Source organism: Rhinoraja longicauda, chromosome 12 (genome assembly GCF_053455715.1).
Source record: "Rhinoraja longicauda isolate Sanriku21f chromosome 12, sRhiLon1.1, whole genome shotgun sequence".
Classification (NCBI taxonomy): Eukaryota; Metazoa; Chordata; class Chondrichthyes; order Rajiformes; family Arhynchobatidae; genus Rhinoraja; species Rhinoraja longicauda.
This window is the reverse complement of record NC_135964.1, coordinates 35,496,674-35,513,852: the sequence shown is the minus strand read 5'-3', so window position 1 is coordinate 35,513,852 and position 17,179 is coordinate 35,496,674. Positions and strand designations below refer to the sequence as shown.

General features: G+C 39.4%; 1 protein-coding gene and 1 long non-coding RNA gene across 2 annotated transcripts in view; one reads left to right on the top strand and one right to left on the bottom strand.

Moving 5' to 3' along the window:
* Window positions 1-1,763: 1,763 nt before the first annotated feature.
* Window positions 1,764-16,682, bottom strand: LOC144598905 (uncharacterized). The gene is made up of 3 exons (XR_013547927.1): window positions 16,498-16,682; window positions 3,447-3,543; window positions 1,764-2,107 (listed from the first exon to the last, which is right to left on the bottom strand). It is a non-coding gene; the product is annotated as an uncharacterized LOC144598905 (long non-coding RNA).
* Window positions 16,615-17,179, top strand: part of rai2 (retinoic acid induced 2) — a 52,708-nt gene continuing 52,143 nt past the window's right edge. The window contains exon 1 of the mRNA XM_078409473.1: window positions 16,615-16,926. Coding sequence (XP_078265599.1) covers window positions 16,909-16,926 — 18 coding nt within the window. The 5' untranslated portion in view covers window positions 16,615-16,908. The remainder of the gene's footprint in view (window positions 16,927-17,179) is intronic.

Genomic DNA, 17,179 nt, shown 5'->3' with positions numbered 1-17,179 from the left:
GAGAATTCCACACCTTCACCACCCTCTGACTGAAAAAGTTCTTTTATTTATTTTCTGTTGAAGAATTAAAAAAATATATACATATATATTTGTTAAAAATGTCTTTACAATTTTACTGACTAAACAACCATTGAATTTAGTATCATCTCGATGGGGTTTAACCAAAGCTCCAAATTATTAGTAGACAATTTTCATCCTGAAGTTTTCCAAGTTATTTTCTGATAAAATCCAGCATTTCATTGGTCTTTCTGATTACTTTCTGTGCCAGTTTACTAAGTTCTATTAATTCGCATGAATACTTACTCAAACCCTTTTCTTTTCCTCAGTCCCTAGTTTCTTGCCAATAAATCAACAACTCCCCTTGGTAGCATGAGCAGTCTCAATGTCCACAGATAACACTGGTGGCTAAAGAAGAATTTGAACTACAGTCACTGACCACAGCACAGTTGGGAGAAGAGGACTTGTTACAAAACTTCTAACCTGTGACATTCCTGCTTCTTGTTTATAACTCCAGCTGTTCCTCTCCATATTTTATTTTATAGCTTGGTCTGGGCCTTCTAATTATTTCATTTTTTAGACAGTTTTAAAGCTGCTTATTTATATTGCTCCAACTTAGTCATTTGCTTATTTCCAAGTGCAGGTGTTATTATTAATATATCAACCTCTTATTAATGTGTCCCATTCTTTTTCTCGATGGATTAGCATTTGTCCTCGTTTCCAGCACGCCACTGCCACCTCAACAGTTCCAATTTGTTTATTTTATTTTTCCTTTGATGCATTTCCTCATACTTATAATTTTGTTAGGTTGCATACTGAGACCTGTAGATCTTAGAGAGGTGAGGGATGAAAAGGTCAAGGTGCATAGATCATTAAAGACATATGTTTATTGTGAAAATGAATCAGATTATAAGAATGAAATATATGCAAGGGTTTTTGATGTTGTCAAGGACATCTCTGGCCAAAGGGCCGACCACAATGACAATAGAGAATATTGGAGAACTTACCAACGATACAGAGACCTTCACCATCCACTCTATTTTCTATTTCTGTATTACCCTATGACAGAGAAGGAAGCCATTTTGTCCACTGAGTCTATGCCAGCTCAAAGAGCAACTCCATTCTCCCACTAATATTCCCTGTAACCCATACATCCCAAATTCCCATTACATCTACACTCGCCAATTTTACATCATCCAATTAATCTACCGATCTGCACATATTTGATACATGGAAGGAAAAGAGAGAACTGCAAGGAAAGGCACACCAAGAAAACACGTAAAATCTAACCAAACCGCTCTGAGGCTGCACCACTGCGGCACCCTATTCACTTCAATAGTTCAAAAACAATTCAACCACTTCTTAAGTGCTCTCTAGTTTAAGATTCCCCCTACCATGGGTAAAAAATTGTGGTTATTCACCTTATCTATGCACCAGGGAAGGAGGAGAAAGAGAAAAACATATTGGGAAGTAATGCCTTGCAAGGGGTTTTGGCTGGCTATAAATAGTCCACTCCCATGAAAGAGAAAATAGAGATCCCAGAAAAAAATTCAAAGAACAACCACTTGATGAATACCTAGTTTGAAAGATGTTTGTTATTGGACTGGCAGGAAATCTATAACTTTTTAAACTATGAATTGGGACCTGAAAGCACAAGATCATAAACTTAAAGTAGGCACAAAAAAAGATCCATTAAGGAAATCAGTTAAAAAAACTTTATAATAATAATAATAATATATTCCTTTATTTGTCCCACACCGGGGAAATTTACAAGATTATAGTAAGATTATTGAGAATATCGAACAAGGAGTCAATGAGCTGGATAGCATGGTTGTATTTACGAGAAAATGTGACAATATATGGGGAACAGAATGAAATCCATGCCTTTCCTGTTACATTTTCATTAACATAGGAGCATAAAATATAAATTGATTGATTGATTTAATCCGTTAATTCTGTTATTAACCACACAGAGGTTTTCGATTTGTTTCTCGTGTTCTTGATTTGTATATTTCTGATTAACTTGTTGAGCCTTTTGTTTCCTCTGTACTGGCTGGATATCGGGTGCAGTTTTGTCCCTTATTCACTCGAAAATGGGTTGATTTTTTTCCTTTTTGAGTGAAGAACAAACTCTGATTGTCAACATGTTTGGAACATAAAATGTCATGGAGTTACTTATGACAAATTCTTATGGCATTCTAGAATTTTTACAGTTGTTATCTATTGACAATCACAAAAATCATTAGATCCCTTAATCTACCTGAAATAATTTTGAATTAAGTAATGCCATTAATTTCTGATGTTCGAGTTTAATATTTTCCATTTTAAATACTTGTTAGTCAACTTTTCTTGACGACATTATTTTGGCATTTTCTCCAGACCTGAAAATATATTTCAACAAAACTTAAACGTTTAAAATAATTCCATGGATAATACATATAATACAACATAAACTATAGAAGAAATTGAATATTGCAACTGGAAAGCATAAAAAATGAATAGACTCGTTTTACAGTATCAGAAAAAAATTAAGGGCAAAACTTCATCTTGATGGTTATTTCTGATAACAATTATTAGCTAATTTTTCATCTGTTAATTGGTCTATTATACCCTTAGTATTTTCTGATGGGATTCCACCACTTTTTCCCCATAACAATTCCCAATTGCTTAATGAACCACGCACATTTAAAAAAATAACAACAGCACTGCTATATAAATAATATTTCCTATATTATTGCAACTGTTTAAAAGTTGGGGGTTTGCAGCTAAGTTTAATTTACAGTTTATAAACAAGTTAAATCATTGTCTAAAGACTTTTAATTTGTAAAAGCTTATAACTGCAGACATGATCAATTATGCCCTAGATCATTTTTTAAATCGTTTTGACATATTATGAGCTGCTGTGCCCACTCCGCCCCGCACCTCTTAAATAGTCCTCATGTTTAAGAAACAATTAGACAGGTACATGGATAGGACAGGTTTGGAGGGATATGGACCAAGCGCAGGCAAGTGGGACTAGTGTAGCTGGGACATTGTTGGCCGGTGTGAGTGAGTTTGGGCCAAAGAGCCTGTTTCCACACTGTATCACTCTGTAAGAGCTATTTATGCTTAATTCAGTTATTGTCATTGTGTTATGACTATGTTTTAATATTTCTAGTTTATGTCTTTACATGACTTTACATTTGTACTTTTCCCTCAAAATAGTAGTCTTTTCTGAGGTAGAAGCCAAAACTGCATCCTTTATTCCATATGTGGTTTACCCATTGATTTATACAGAATCTTGTATTTAAGATCTCAATCTAAACTCTTTAACAGTTAACAGTTTTAAGAGTCGACTCTAGCTTATTTATGTATTTATGTTGAACTACATTTTACCCTTGCATGTCTGAAATTAATTAAGGGTACAATTTAAGGCTTCTTCCATTCTTTATCGTTATATAGTAACTCACATTTGTTTCGCCCAAGCGTTGTACATCTGCTTGCATCATTCTGCATGTAATTTGTTCCATCTTCAATTTGGTGTTAATTGGTTTACAACCTTCGCAACTAAATTAAAATCACAGAAAACTAATGTAGCCTCAATAAGAATTCCATCCAGGAATGATCAGTACCACACAATGCTTTGCTGCTTTCCTTTCACCAACACTATTACAAAACCTAACTAGAGTTCCCCTGCTCCTCATCTTTCACCCCACTAGCCTCCAAATCCAACACATTATCCTTCCCACCAATTTCTTCCCACCAAAACCACCCCCTCCCCAGGTACTTTCCCCTGCAACCGCAGATGTAATAAATGTCTCTATACCTCCTCCATCACCTCCATCCAGGGACCCCGACAGTCTTTCCATGAGAGACGAGGTTCATGTGCACCGCCTCTAAGATATAACTCATCCGGTGTTCCCGATGTGGGCCCCTGTACATCGACGAAACAAAGTATAGACTTGGCGAGCTTCTAGCCAAACACCTCTGCTCGATCCATCAAGGCCTACAGGATCTCCCAGTTGCTAACCATTTTAACTCCTCTTCCCATTCAAATCCTCCTTGAAAAATCCCCTTCACTTGTATCAACCTATTACCTACCAAGCTTTGTCCTGCCCCATCTCCCTCTTCTCTTCCAGCTTTCTTCCCTCCCCCTACCACCACGACCACAATCAGTCTGAAGAAGGGTCCCAACCCGAAACGTCACATATCCATGTTTTCCTGAGATGCTGCTTGACCCGCTGAGTTACTCCCGCAATTTGTGTTTTTTTTTTAAGTAAGCCAGCATCTGCAGTTCCATGTATCAACAAAACCACAACTGTCCCTCTCATGTTAAAGAACCCTGATTTTCTCAAACAATTTGCATGAACCAAGATGCCTTCCATGTGAAATATACTCACTAGATACTTAGATTTGATTTTAGATATTCTCTTAAAATTTTATCGTGACCAGTGCTCCAGAGATCTATGCTGAACATTCCTTATGGGCCTTCAATAATCTATTTATATTATCCTTAATTGTGCTCTCTGGCAATCGACAACTTAATGCTCAGGTTATGTGTTTTGTTTTCCTTCCTTTTAGAACATTTGCGACATTCTTATCCTTTAACAAAGTTTTTGACAAATAACACACAGGCTTCTATCAATATTATAGGATGCGTACAACAAGCCCTTGTCAGTTTTAGCACCCTTATCTTCTTCAGCACTCATATCACTGGCGTTAGTAGTTAACCATTACATTTCTAGCTTCCTACTCCAAGTATCTTCCTGATTCACCTTTGCACAAGCCCGAACCAAGTCTTAGTAGTTGCTTTGGTCGGTATCTAGTCCACAGTGTTTTTGTTATTACCATTCATTTTGTTGCATTTCACTTTGCTGCTCTTGAAATATTTTTTTTAAACAAAGGCAAAGATGAAATTTTAAGTGCATGGAATTCTGAACAATGAGAATATGAAAAGAATGCCTTGTATCGACTGCAAAACATTTTCAGTAGCACCAAGGTGAAAAATAATTTGACTTCTGTGCAAAAGCAGTGATAGCAAATACCCATGGATTGTGGCAAGGCATGCATGCTATAACGGGCTACAAAGCGAAGGCGGGCAGTATTGCTGGGAACAATGAGTCTCTCCACAATGAACTCAATGCATTCTATGCCCACTTTGAACAGAAAGTTGGTGGTGTGGTGTAATGCCACCCCCCCACCATCAGTCTTGGGTGTGCCTGTACCAACAGTTACTGCGGCAGATGCAAGATCGATCTTTCTGAGAGTGAATCCGTGGAAAGCAACTGGGCAAGATGAAGTCCCTGGCCGCGTCCTCAGGATCTATGAGGATCAGCTGGCAGAGATATTCACAGACATCTTTAACCCTCAGTACTCCATTCTGAAGTCCCCACTTATTTCAATCAGACCACTATCAGTGCCAAAGAAAAGTAAGATGGTGTGTCTTAATGACTGCCCTCCACTGTTCTGACAGCCACCATCACAAAATGCTTTGAAAGACTAGTGATGGCGTACATTAACTCGATCATCCCAGCCAGTCTTGAGCCACCAGTTTGCTTACGTTTCACAACAGGTCCACAGAAGATGTCATCTCTTGCCCTAAACTCATACAATACAATACAATATATCTTTATTGTCATTGTACAGGGGTACAACGAGGTTGGGAATGCGCCTCCTATACGATGCAATAATTTAATTAGCTAGTCAGTATTAATTTAAACAACCCAATGAAACAGTTTTAAAACAGAATAAAGTGCAAGTAGATCTGTGCCGGATCACTGTGCAATGTGACCATCCGGCTCAGCAGGACCGGTTCATAGCAGCTTTGGCTCTGGGGATGAAGCTGTTCCTGAGTCTGGAGGTGCGGGCATAGAAGGACTTGTATCGTCTGCCCGATGGTAGAAGTTCGAACAGACTGTTGCAGGGGTGTGAGGAGTCTTTGTGGATGCTGGTGGCTTTTCTGAGGCATCGTGTGTTGTAGATGCCCTCCAAGGCTGGTAGCTGTGTTCCGATGGTCCTCTGAGCTCTATGGACTACCCGCTGAAGAGCTTTCCTCTCTGCCTACCACAGAGGGATGCCATGTGTTAGGATGCTCTCTATGGGGCAGCGGTAGAATGTCGTCAGCAGCTGTTGGGGTAGACCAGACTTCTTCAGTGTCCTTAGGTAGAACAGTCGTTGCTGTGCCTGCTTGACCAGCGCAGCAGTGTTATTGGACCATGTTAGGTCCTCCAAAATGTGAGTGCCCAGAAACTTGAAGCTGGACACTCTCTCCACACTGTCCCCGTTGATAAAGATCGGGGCGTATTCCCCATTGTGTGACCATCTCTGGAACACCTAGACAACAAGAACTCCTCCTTTAGACTCATGTTTATCAACTATAGCTCTGCCTTCAATCCCATAATCCCATCCAAACTCATCTCCAAACTCCTGATTCTAAGAATCAGCACCCCCTCTGCCACTGGATCATTGACTTCCTGACCCACAGTCCTCAATCAGTGAGGATAGGTGACAATATCGCTATCATAATAATTTGCAACACCGATGCCCCGCAGGGATGCATTCTCGATCCCTTACTATACTCCCTGTACACAAAAAGTTGTTCGGCCAAATTCAGTTCTGCTTCCATCTACAAGTTTGCAGGCGACACTACTGTGGTGGGAAGAATCACAAACGATGACATAATGGAGTAGAAAGAGATGAAAGGGATATAGAGAACTTAGTGACATGGTGTCAGAACAATAACCTCTTCCTCAATGTCAGCAAGACGAAGGAGCTAGTTATCGCCTTCAGGAAGCATGATGAAGCACATGCCCCAATCAGCATTAATAGTACCAAAGTGGAAATGTTTGAGAGCTTCAAGTTCCTTGGCATTAATATTACCAATGATATGTCACTAGACCAACCACATTGATGCAACAGTCAAGAAGGCACCCCAATGCCTCTACTTCCTGAAGAGATGGAGGGAATTTGGCACGTCTCCGGTGACTCTTTCAAACCGCTACAGATGCACCATAGAAAACATACTGTCGGGTTGCATCACAGCTTGGTCTGGGAACAGCTTTACCCAAGACTGCAAGAAATTGGAGAGTTGCAGATGCAGCCCAGTCCATCAGAAATCAGACTTCCCACCAAAGACTCCATCTACACTTCATGCTGCCTCAGAATAGCAGCCAATGTAATGGAACACGGCCATTCTTCTCCATGCTCCCATCTGACATAAAACACAGAAGCTTAAAAACATGCACCACCAGACTCAGGTACAGCTTCTTCCCCTCTGTAGAGCTTCTGAATGGCCCTTCCATATGCTGGGGTACTGTCCCATTCACCTCTACACCATTGAGGACATTAGAGTTTATGTATGTAGCTGATGCACTGCAATGCGCTACAATGCCAAGAACTCTATTCTATACTCTCCAACTTCCCCTTGGCACTATCTATTGTATTTGAGCTTCACTTGATTGTATTTACACCGATCAGCTAAAACATTATGACCTGATTTGCCAAAACATTATGACCACTTGCCGAATATGCTGTTGGTCCTCCGTGTACAGCCCCATACTCAGCAGGGTGCAATGCACTGTGTATTGTGACACATTCCTCCCGTGACCACCATTAAAATGTTCTGTGACTTGTGCCACAGTAGACCTTCTGTCGCTTCGGACCAGACGGGATAGCCTTTGTTGCCCTCGCGCATTGATGAGCCTTGGGCGCCCAACACCCTGTCGCGGGATGGTGGTTTGTCCCTCCTCGGACCACTGTCGGTAGGTACTCACCACTGCTGACCGGGAGCACCCCACAAGCCTTGCCATTTCAGAGATGCTCTGACCCAGTCGTCTGGCCATAATAATTTGGCCCTTGTCAAAGTCGCTCAGGTCTTTACTCCTGCCCATTTCTCCTGCATCCAACACATCAACTTCAAGAACTGACTGTTCACTTGCTGCCTAATATATCCCACCACTTGACAGGTGCCACTGTAACAAGATAATCAATGTTATTCACTTCACCTATCAGTGGTTATAATGTTTTGGCTGTTCGGTGTATATTTGGTATATCTGATCTGTTCAGATAGCATGCAAATCAAAGCTTTTCACTGTACTTCATTGCACGTGACAATAATAAACCTAAACCTGAAATTATGTAATGGCTGGACAAGGTCATTTATGATCTTTTTAATATAATCATTTATATTTTCCAAAGAAAACCGTCTTATTTTTAAATCTCCCTCTTTCCCCACACAAGAGTGTGCAATTGAAATTCGCTAGATTAAACTTCCCTACCTACTTTTAGATGGCCTTTTCCTGTGTGGAGTCTCAGTAAGTGAGTTGTACATGTGTGTGTGTGTGTTCAGGACTTGACAGAATGGGAGGCACCAAAGTCATAAACCATTCATTCCATCTCATGATAAAATTTCAGGAGTATCTGTGTTGTGTGATTGACAGGGAGCTCCGGCGAGGCAAGGAGGGCGGGTGAACCAGCGAGTTCAAGTCAAATGTTGCCTAATTAAAGGAGAGCAAACTCCGCCACCCACTCCTTTGCCCACGAAGCCGCTTATTTATATCGATGACTTGCAATTCCACTTAATCAATTAAATGAACTACTGGCAGCTGGGACCTGGCTTTACATTTTACAAACTGCTTTATTAAGTAATTAATTTTCCTTGCATATTATTAGCCAACATCTTAATTATGACTTTTCCACTTTATATTTTCCAGCTGCTTTTTAAAATATATATATATAACCTCGCTATCTTTAGAATTTAAAATAAAATCCTGCATAAAACAAGCAAGTGGTTCCTCCAATTGAAAAATATTGAGGTTGGTGTGTAATGCATCAGTTCGTCGCTTTCTTTCGGTCTGAGAGCGAAAGTTGGGATTGCTCTTTGCACAAATAAGCCTTGCACCGATGTCCCCGGTACCGGCGGGATACGGTTGGCTTCCTTTAGATTACAGCTCCCTCCACACGTTTTCTGTGCACAGGCTGCCGCCAAATAAACCGCAGTAAATCTGTCTGCCCTGGGAGGCTAAGTACTTAACGTCGACAATCGTGTCTCACTGTTGGCTGCCTATAGACTACGATGTTTCACGGCAGCTTGGTTTCATCAAACTTCATCAACGCTTAATCTGAGAATCTCTTCATTCCCGCTGTATTTTAGCTAAAACTGTAATCGAAATAAAGCCACGACTCTGGTATTCAGTGACTCGTTTGTCCACTGGGAATATTTCACCTTAACATTAACGTTTCGCATTATACACGATGTTTATCTTTGTATTAAACCCGAAGTCATGATCATCAAACCAGGGACGGCTTCTTAATTTGACAACAAATTATTTTTTTCAAGAAGTATTCGGGTTTAATGATAATAAACTTGTGAAAAGGGGCAGGGCTGTGTTTTTTTTTCGCTGCAATAAATTATCTAAAACCAATTCCCCACGGCTTCTGGGCGAATTATATTTCTGACAAATAATTATTTTGTCCCAGAAAAATGGAACATAACTACCACAGGACTCGGAAAAAGCTCACAGGCTTTTGAAACATACAGATGGGGGCATATAACTAAACGATTTGCGTTTCAACAAGTGCAGAAAAGTAACTAACTTACGATAGTCATATTTTAAACTCTACCAATAATTTATTTGTACTTCATTTAATAATTAAAACTTATTTGAACGATGAGATTTCATTAGAAACCTCAATTTACTTTTGCCAATCATTCTGCGTTTGTCTTATTCCATTATAAATTTCATTATGTTCACGTCTGTTAGTCAACCAAAAATCTACTGGAATTAGCCTAATTAAATCCCATTAACAACTGCTTATTACCAGTATAGTCGCCAGAACCTACTCGACTGGTCCCTCACCATCTGCCTTTCCCAATCGGCCATGTTTCATTTGACTTTATAAATGACTAAACCAACAAACTCAAATATAGAAATCTCTATTTTGGGGGAAAATGGTTTTCTTTTCATGCCTATCTTTCACTGATTTTTTAAAAATGAATAATTTTCAAATTTGTGATCAATAGTATGGCTTGCTTGGAAAATGCTACTACCAATTTGCCTTTTAGAATTTTCCAATAAACTTCAGCTTTTGTTGCTAACTTTTGGGCTAAAAATATTTTGGACGATTTATCTTAAAGTTATGGAACAATTTCAATCAAAGCTGTACTAGATCAGCCGGCTTGATAAATTGGTCTTCATCTATTTTAGAAAAATTCATTTTGTTTAAGGGATTTGGCAAAGAATGAAAAATACACAACCACTTTAAGAAACCATTTTTTGGTCAATACAGAACAATGTGAAATCATACAATGGGTCTTTCATAATGATTAAAGTGCCTCTGGTCCCTTATCAGTCTCAATGGTTAATGAAAGCAGACTTTAACTTGTATTTGAAAACCATTGTGCATTACATTATCAAAGGTGTTTGTTATAAATAGGTTTTAGTTTATTATCTACCAAGAAGGACACATTGTTAAAGATAAAATAACCAAAAAAAAAAGTTTTATACAGCCATAATCCAATCAAAGGATTTAGATATCATAAAGCAACAACCTGAAACTGATGCAGTTGCAACTATTATCTGGACCCAACTATCAGATTGCATGTTTGAATATAATCTCTGATAACAACCAAGTTTAAGAACATACATTATTTAATTCCTGTGGGTGTGGGCATTGTTTGATTTTAAGCCAAGAAAGCCACAACCTAAATCTTATCAGAATAAAATTGGAGTCAATTACTGGAAAATTCTTTCTATACTTGCTTTGAATAACAGGAGTAGGAGGCCAACAACTCCCTTGTAGGATTCATGTGACAAAAGATTGAAATTGAGTATTTAATGAATGCCACTTAAACTAAGAGATGAGGACATTGGTTGGATCAATTGCCAGTATTTCTTGTTATGCTGAATGAAGTTGTCACTGTTACCAGGGATTAACTTCTTACTAGGAATGGAATTGAGTTGGCTCTACCTCCAGGAAATAGTAACTGAAAACACAAGGGAAAAAAAATGTGCCATATGTACATAGCACAGGCTAAGAATTGAACAGCTGCTGATATTTGATCTGAAGAAGAGAATTTGAGGGGAAAGCCTTTGCACAGAGATTGTTTGATATCTGGAACTTGCTGCCGGTGGAGGTAGTGGAGTCACTATGTTTAGGAGACATTTAGACATACATTTCAATAGGTAAGGCATAAAAGCATATGGACCTAATGAGGGCACATGAGATTAGTGTAGATAAGCACAGAGGTCACATGGATGTGGTGGGCCAAAGGACCTGTCCTTGTGCTGTGGAGCTCTATTAAGTTATGACATACAATAGCAGTTGGGAGATACCCCCAAAAATATCAGGTGCTTAAATCAGTATATTAAGGAATTTATACTGACTATTTCCAATTTATTTTATTTGTTTTTCCTTATTAGTCAATATCATTCTACATATCATTTTTATAACACATGCTCTTGTTTTTGATGAAGGGGTTTAATTATCACTTTGAACTTTGCGTGGCAATTTTCTGCACATTATGATCATATTGCAATCTGTCAGTCTTGGAATGTTGTACTAATGAACTATTAAAAAAAGATGTGTTTGTTTTTAATTATAATGGACAGACAATGGGAACATAATAAGATACAAAACTGTCTTTATCCATTTGGATTAGAAAGGGTTTTGAATTGGAAAAATATCTACTACTAATAAAGCATTAATATTTCACATTTTTTGTACAGCAAAAGCATTTAACAAATGTTGTGACATGAAATTTCACATTTTTTGTTCAGCAACAGCATTTAACAAATGTTGTGACATGAAATTTTCTAATACATGATTGGAGCATAGATAGTATCTATTCTGAGTGGTAAATGGCAATTTTATTATTTAAATAATGAATTATCTATTCATAAATTCATATTTCAAAACTGTAATGCATGAGCTTTCATTTATATACTGCCACTAACATGCAAAAGGTTACCAGACAAAACATGGCATTAAACACAAATAAATATTCATGCTGATGAACAACAGCTAAATCAAAGATATAGGTTGTACAGAGCAACTAATTTAAAGCTTTAGAAACTGAAGACAGTCATTAAGTGATTGAGGTTGTGAAGGAGACACTGAAAGGAAGCATGCAGGTACAGCAGGCAGTGAAGAAAGCCAATGGAATGTTGACCTTCATAACAAGAGGAGTTGAGTATAGGAGCAAAGAGGTCCTTCTGCAGTTGTACAGGGCCCTAGTGAGACCGCACCTGGAGCTCTGTGTGCAGTTTTGGTCTCCAAATTTGAGGAAGGATATTCTTGCTATTGAGGGCGTGCAGCGTAGGTTTACTAGGTTAATTCCCGGAATGGCGGGACTATCATATGTTGAAAGACTGGAGCGACTAGGCTTGTATACACTGGAATTTAGGATGAGAGGAGATCTTATCGAAACGTATAAGATTATTAAGGGGTTGGACACGTTAGAGGCAGGAAATATGTTCCCAATGTTGAGGGAGTCCAGAACAAGGGGCCACAGTTTAAGAATAAGGGGTAGGCCATTTAGAACTGAGATGAGGAAAAACGTTTTCAGTCAGAGAGTTGTGAATCTGTGGAATTCTCTGCCTCAGAAGGCAGTGGAGGCCAATTCTCTGAATGCATTCAAGAGAGAGCTGGATAGAGCTCTTCAGGATAGCGGAGTCAGGAGGTATGGGGAGAAGGCAGGAACGGGGTACTGGTTGAGAATGATCAGCCATGATCACATTGAATGGCGGTGCTGGCTCGAAGGGCCGAATGGCCTCCTCCTGCACCTATTGTCTATTGTCTATTGTCTAAACTGAAGATGCTGGAATCTTGAGTAAAAATATAAAATGCCTGAAGAACAACGGGTCAGACAGCATCGGTGGAGGAAATGGATGGACAAATGTTCAGGTCAGGATCCTTCTTCAGACTGATTGTAGTAGGGGAGAGAAAGGTGAAAAGGTTGTGAAGGATTCTAAAATTGGCAGAGCACAGAAACAAGGATTGTGTTGCTGGGGAAAGTTGCAGAGATAGCAGGAGGTGCAGTAATGGATGGATTCTAATGCATGGATGAAAAAATTACATTTCAAGCATTGGTTGCCACAAAGACAATGAGGGGCAATGAAAGGTGATTGGTACCACATAGGTTAGTTTATTTGCAGCAGTTTTCAGATGCAGTTGACTGAAGGGTAGAGGTTGAAAGGATGTGAATAGTTTTCTCCAGAGGTTACAATGATTCCAAGGCTGAGGCAAGTTGAGTGGTTTAGCAAAGCATAAATTAGACTTGGTGATGGGAGGATATGTGCGATTAGAAAATCAGAGTCAAGTAAGAAACCAAGAACATAAATTATATCGTTTAAGCAGACACATGGGCCAAGGATAGAAATGCAGTTGATGTCATTAAATTGAGTTCCATAGCCAGGAATCAAACACAATGGCTGTGATATAAAAATAATTTTCTGCTTGTCCAGTATTTTATGTGCAACAAGACATATGAGAATTCAGGCAATGTGGTAATGAGGTATTTGCACGTTGCTGACATATATGTGGACTCTAATGTGTTTATGAATGTGTTTTACTCAGGGACAGCATGTTGATGAGAAATATGAGGACCAAGGACAGACCCTTACAGGACAGAACAGGGAGACCAGTACAAGAGTTTCTAGCTTGTCACTTGACAGAGAGACAAAAATAATCCACTAAATTGGATTATTTTTTTAATTCATTTGCAGGATCTGAACATTGCTGGCAAGATTTACTGCCTATCCCTAACTGGACTTAAGGGGGTGACGATGAGCCACCTTCATGCACCTCTCTCAGCCTACGGGTGAAGGATCTTCCACAGTGCTGTTGGATAGGGAGGTTCAGGATTTGGGACCAGCAATATATCTCAAAATCAAACTGGGATTCATCATATTGCTCTACTAAGAGCTGGCAAAGGCTGGAAGGGCTGAATATCTTTAGGCCATGTTGTATGATTAGATAACATTGTACATTGTATCATAGTTGTATGATTCTATGAACATGAACCAGTAATAAGTAATTAATTATGGTTAAATATATTATTTTCCAGGATTACATATATAATGCACCTCAATAGAGATGTGATTGAGGCAGAATACTGGGAACTGCAACTCTTCCACATATGATATAATGTTCATAACTTTTGTGCTTTACAGGCAACTTGTAATTCAGAGATAAGACTGCCATCGTCTTTCTTGCAGCTTTTTATGGAAAGTTTGTTTTGTTTTGATAAAGATAATTGAAGGAGTTATTACCATAAATGGGTTTGCACAAGTGGAAATAGAAATGTTGATGGTTTTTTTTCAAAGTGAGCAAAAGCATTCTTGGAGAATGTAACTGATTTTTCTGGAGATAAATATAGAGATCCATACAAGTTAACATACGATAAATCTATGGATCTTTGTTTTGAATACAATAAGTGAATTCATCACCCTGTAACTGAAGACATTTCTCCCCTATTCATCTTGAATGACCTCTACTTATGTTAAAACCTCCAGTTCTAGATATTTTAGCGAGGACAAAATACTTCCCTGGAATTACTTTGTGTGCTCTTAAAGAGCGCTTCTCATTCTTCTAAATTTGTTGGAATAAAGCCCTAATCTATACAGTCTTTCCTCATATGATAGACCTTCCATTGGAAGAGGTGGTCTCACCAAGGCCCAATATAATTGTAGGGAAATATCTTTGGTCTTGTATTCAAATCTTCCACCAATAAAGGCCAACATATTGTTTGCCTTGTTATCCCCTTGTTCTACTTATATGTTATTTCAAAGAATTATGTACATGGATGCCAGGTCCCTTTTAACATCAACATTTCCCAATTTTAAAATACTAATTGATCCATATTTTTGTCGAATGGATGACCTGATATTTTTCTACATTATACTCATTGTCAATTATTCATTCATTTAGTTGGCTGTACCACCTCCAGCTTCTGAGCAGGCTAGGACTTTATTCCATGGAGCACAGGAGACTGAGGTGATCTTTTGAGGTCTATAAGAGATATGTAAAATCATGAGGGGAACAGATAGGTTGAATGTACAAAGTCTTTTACCCAAGGTAGGGGAATCAAAAACAAGTGATGTATGTTTAAAGTGAGAGGGGCAAGTTTTGATATGAATCTGTGAGACAACTTCTTTCATTCTGAGGGTGGTTAATATATGAAATGAGCTGCCAGAGGAGGTTGTTGAGGCAGGTACAATAACAGCATTTAAAAGATACTTGGACAGGTAAATGGATAGGAAAGGTTTAGAAGGATATGGTCCAAACGCAGGCAAATGGAAATAACCAAGATGGGGCATGACTCCACAGGGATAAGTTGGGCTGAAGGGCATGTTTATATGCTATGTGACATGACTAAGTCTCTTTACATTCTTATCATTACTCAAATTTCCTCTTTGTTTTGTGTCACCCGCAAAATTTGAAAACACTATATTTTGTTTCCACCAGAAAAATCTGTTGATATATATTGTGAATAGTTGGAGTCAAAGAAAGTTTAGTTCATAGGAGTCACAAAAGACTCCACGCACTGGAATCTGGAGGGTAACAAAAGGAGCTGCGGGAGGATGAACGGTCCTGACCCGAACCGTTGACCGTCATTTCCATCCGCAGATGGTGCCTGGTACGCCAAGTTCCTCCAGCAACTCGTTTTTTTGCTTTAATTCACAGATCATTGGCAAAAAAACCATGAAAAAAACCAGGGATGCATTGGATTAAAATACACAATTTTTGAAAACAAACGAAATGCAGCATCTATCATAATCAGAAGAAAATGATTTAAAACTTGTGATTTTTGGCTGAATTATTCTCAGCTTAAAAAAATAACAATTAGCCTTATTCAGCGGGTATTCACGAGTTTATATACTTTAGACTTTAAAGCAATGAAACCACACAGCAATCGCCTAAATACACCGAGGTCATTGGTGATTTTAGAAAATAGCTGAAAACAATATTTTTGGAAACTTCAAATTAGCGGCAGAGTTGCTGTCTTTAATCGCCAGAGATCCGGTTTCAATCCTGACTACGGGAGCTGTAAGTTCTCCCCTTGACCGCGTGGGTTTTCCCCGGGTACCTCCCACTCCAAATTCATAGTTTGTAGGTTACAAACCTACGACACCTAGTGTTTTTCGGTAAAATAGTAAAAATTCCTGAAAGTGTACGGCGATCGCTGGTCGGCGCGGACTCGCTGGGCTGAAGGGCCTGTTTCCGCGCTAAAATCTAACCACAAGCTATATGTGTTTATTTATTTATGTTTTTATCAGGCTCTTCCTTTTCCATGTTATGTTTTAAAGACCGGAGTCCAGTGGTATATCTATCCAACTTCATCTTCTACCACATGAGGTAAAACGAGCATTTTGTAAAACCGCAAATGACCCGCAGGTAGACGCGGTAGGTTACCGCATGATGTGGTTATTTCGATATATTAATGGCCCAGGTAATATGAGCTTTTAAGGGAGACATTTGTGAATTGGAGACTGATATGAATTTGCACCCGGTTTTCCTCACCCGGGTTCGAAGAACCGACGGTGTGGTTGCAGAAAGTCCGTGGCTAACAACGTGATTCCGTCGTGTGAGGGCTGTGCCCGGCATGGAGGGACTTCCATTGCAATCGGCTATGGGCGGGATGGGATGTGATGCGACGGGGCGGGGCAGCACAGAGCAGAGCGGAGAGTGTACAGCTTGTCGCTTCGCCTCGGTTAGCGACGCGACTCCAGGTCGCAGATCACAAGACATCCGTCCCTTGACCGCACCGACACCACCCGCCCCCTAAAACCGGGGAGGGTTAAAGAGAGACCTCTTCATCATCCGCCGTGGCAAGAAAGAGAAGGACATGTAACCCAGAGGAAACTCACACACAAGCGAAGCATCCGTTGTGTATAAATATTGGATATTACGCTGTTTCCTTGAACGCCAGCGATGAATGACAACAACAAGGTGAGTATGGAAATAAAACCCAACATCCTCCACGGGAACCTTTCATGAAACATTTTAAAAAATGAGTCAGTGTCATCAAATATTCAACAGCACTCAGACACTGATACATTGCGGCCGTGGAATGGAAGCCCGGGGCTGCCTTGATCCTTCTGTTTGTGAGGGAATATATTTGTTTTTTTTAATCATATCTTGCATCTTGAGCTCTTGCGGTCAAAATTCGCCCGCTTCCTGAGGGCTCTCTTCTTATTCTGAT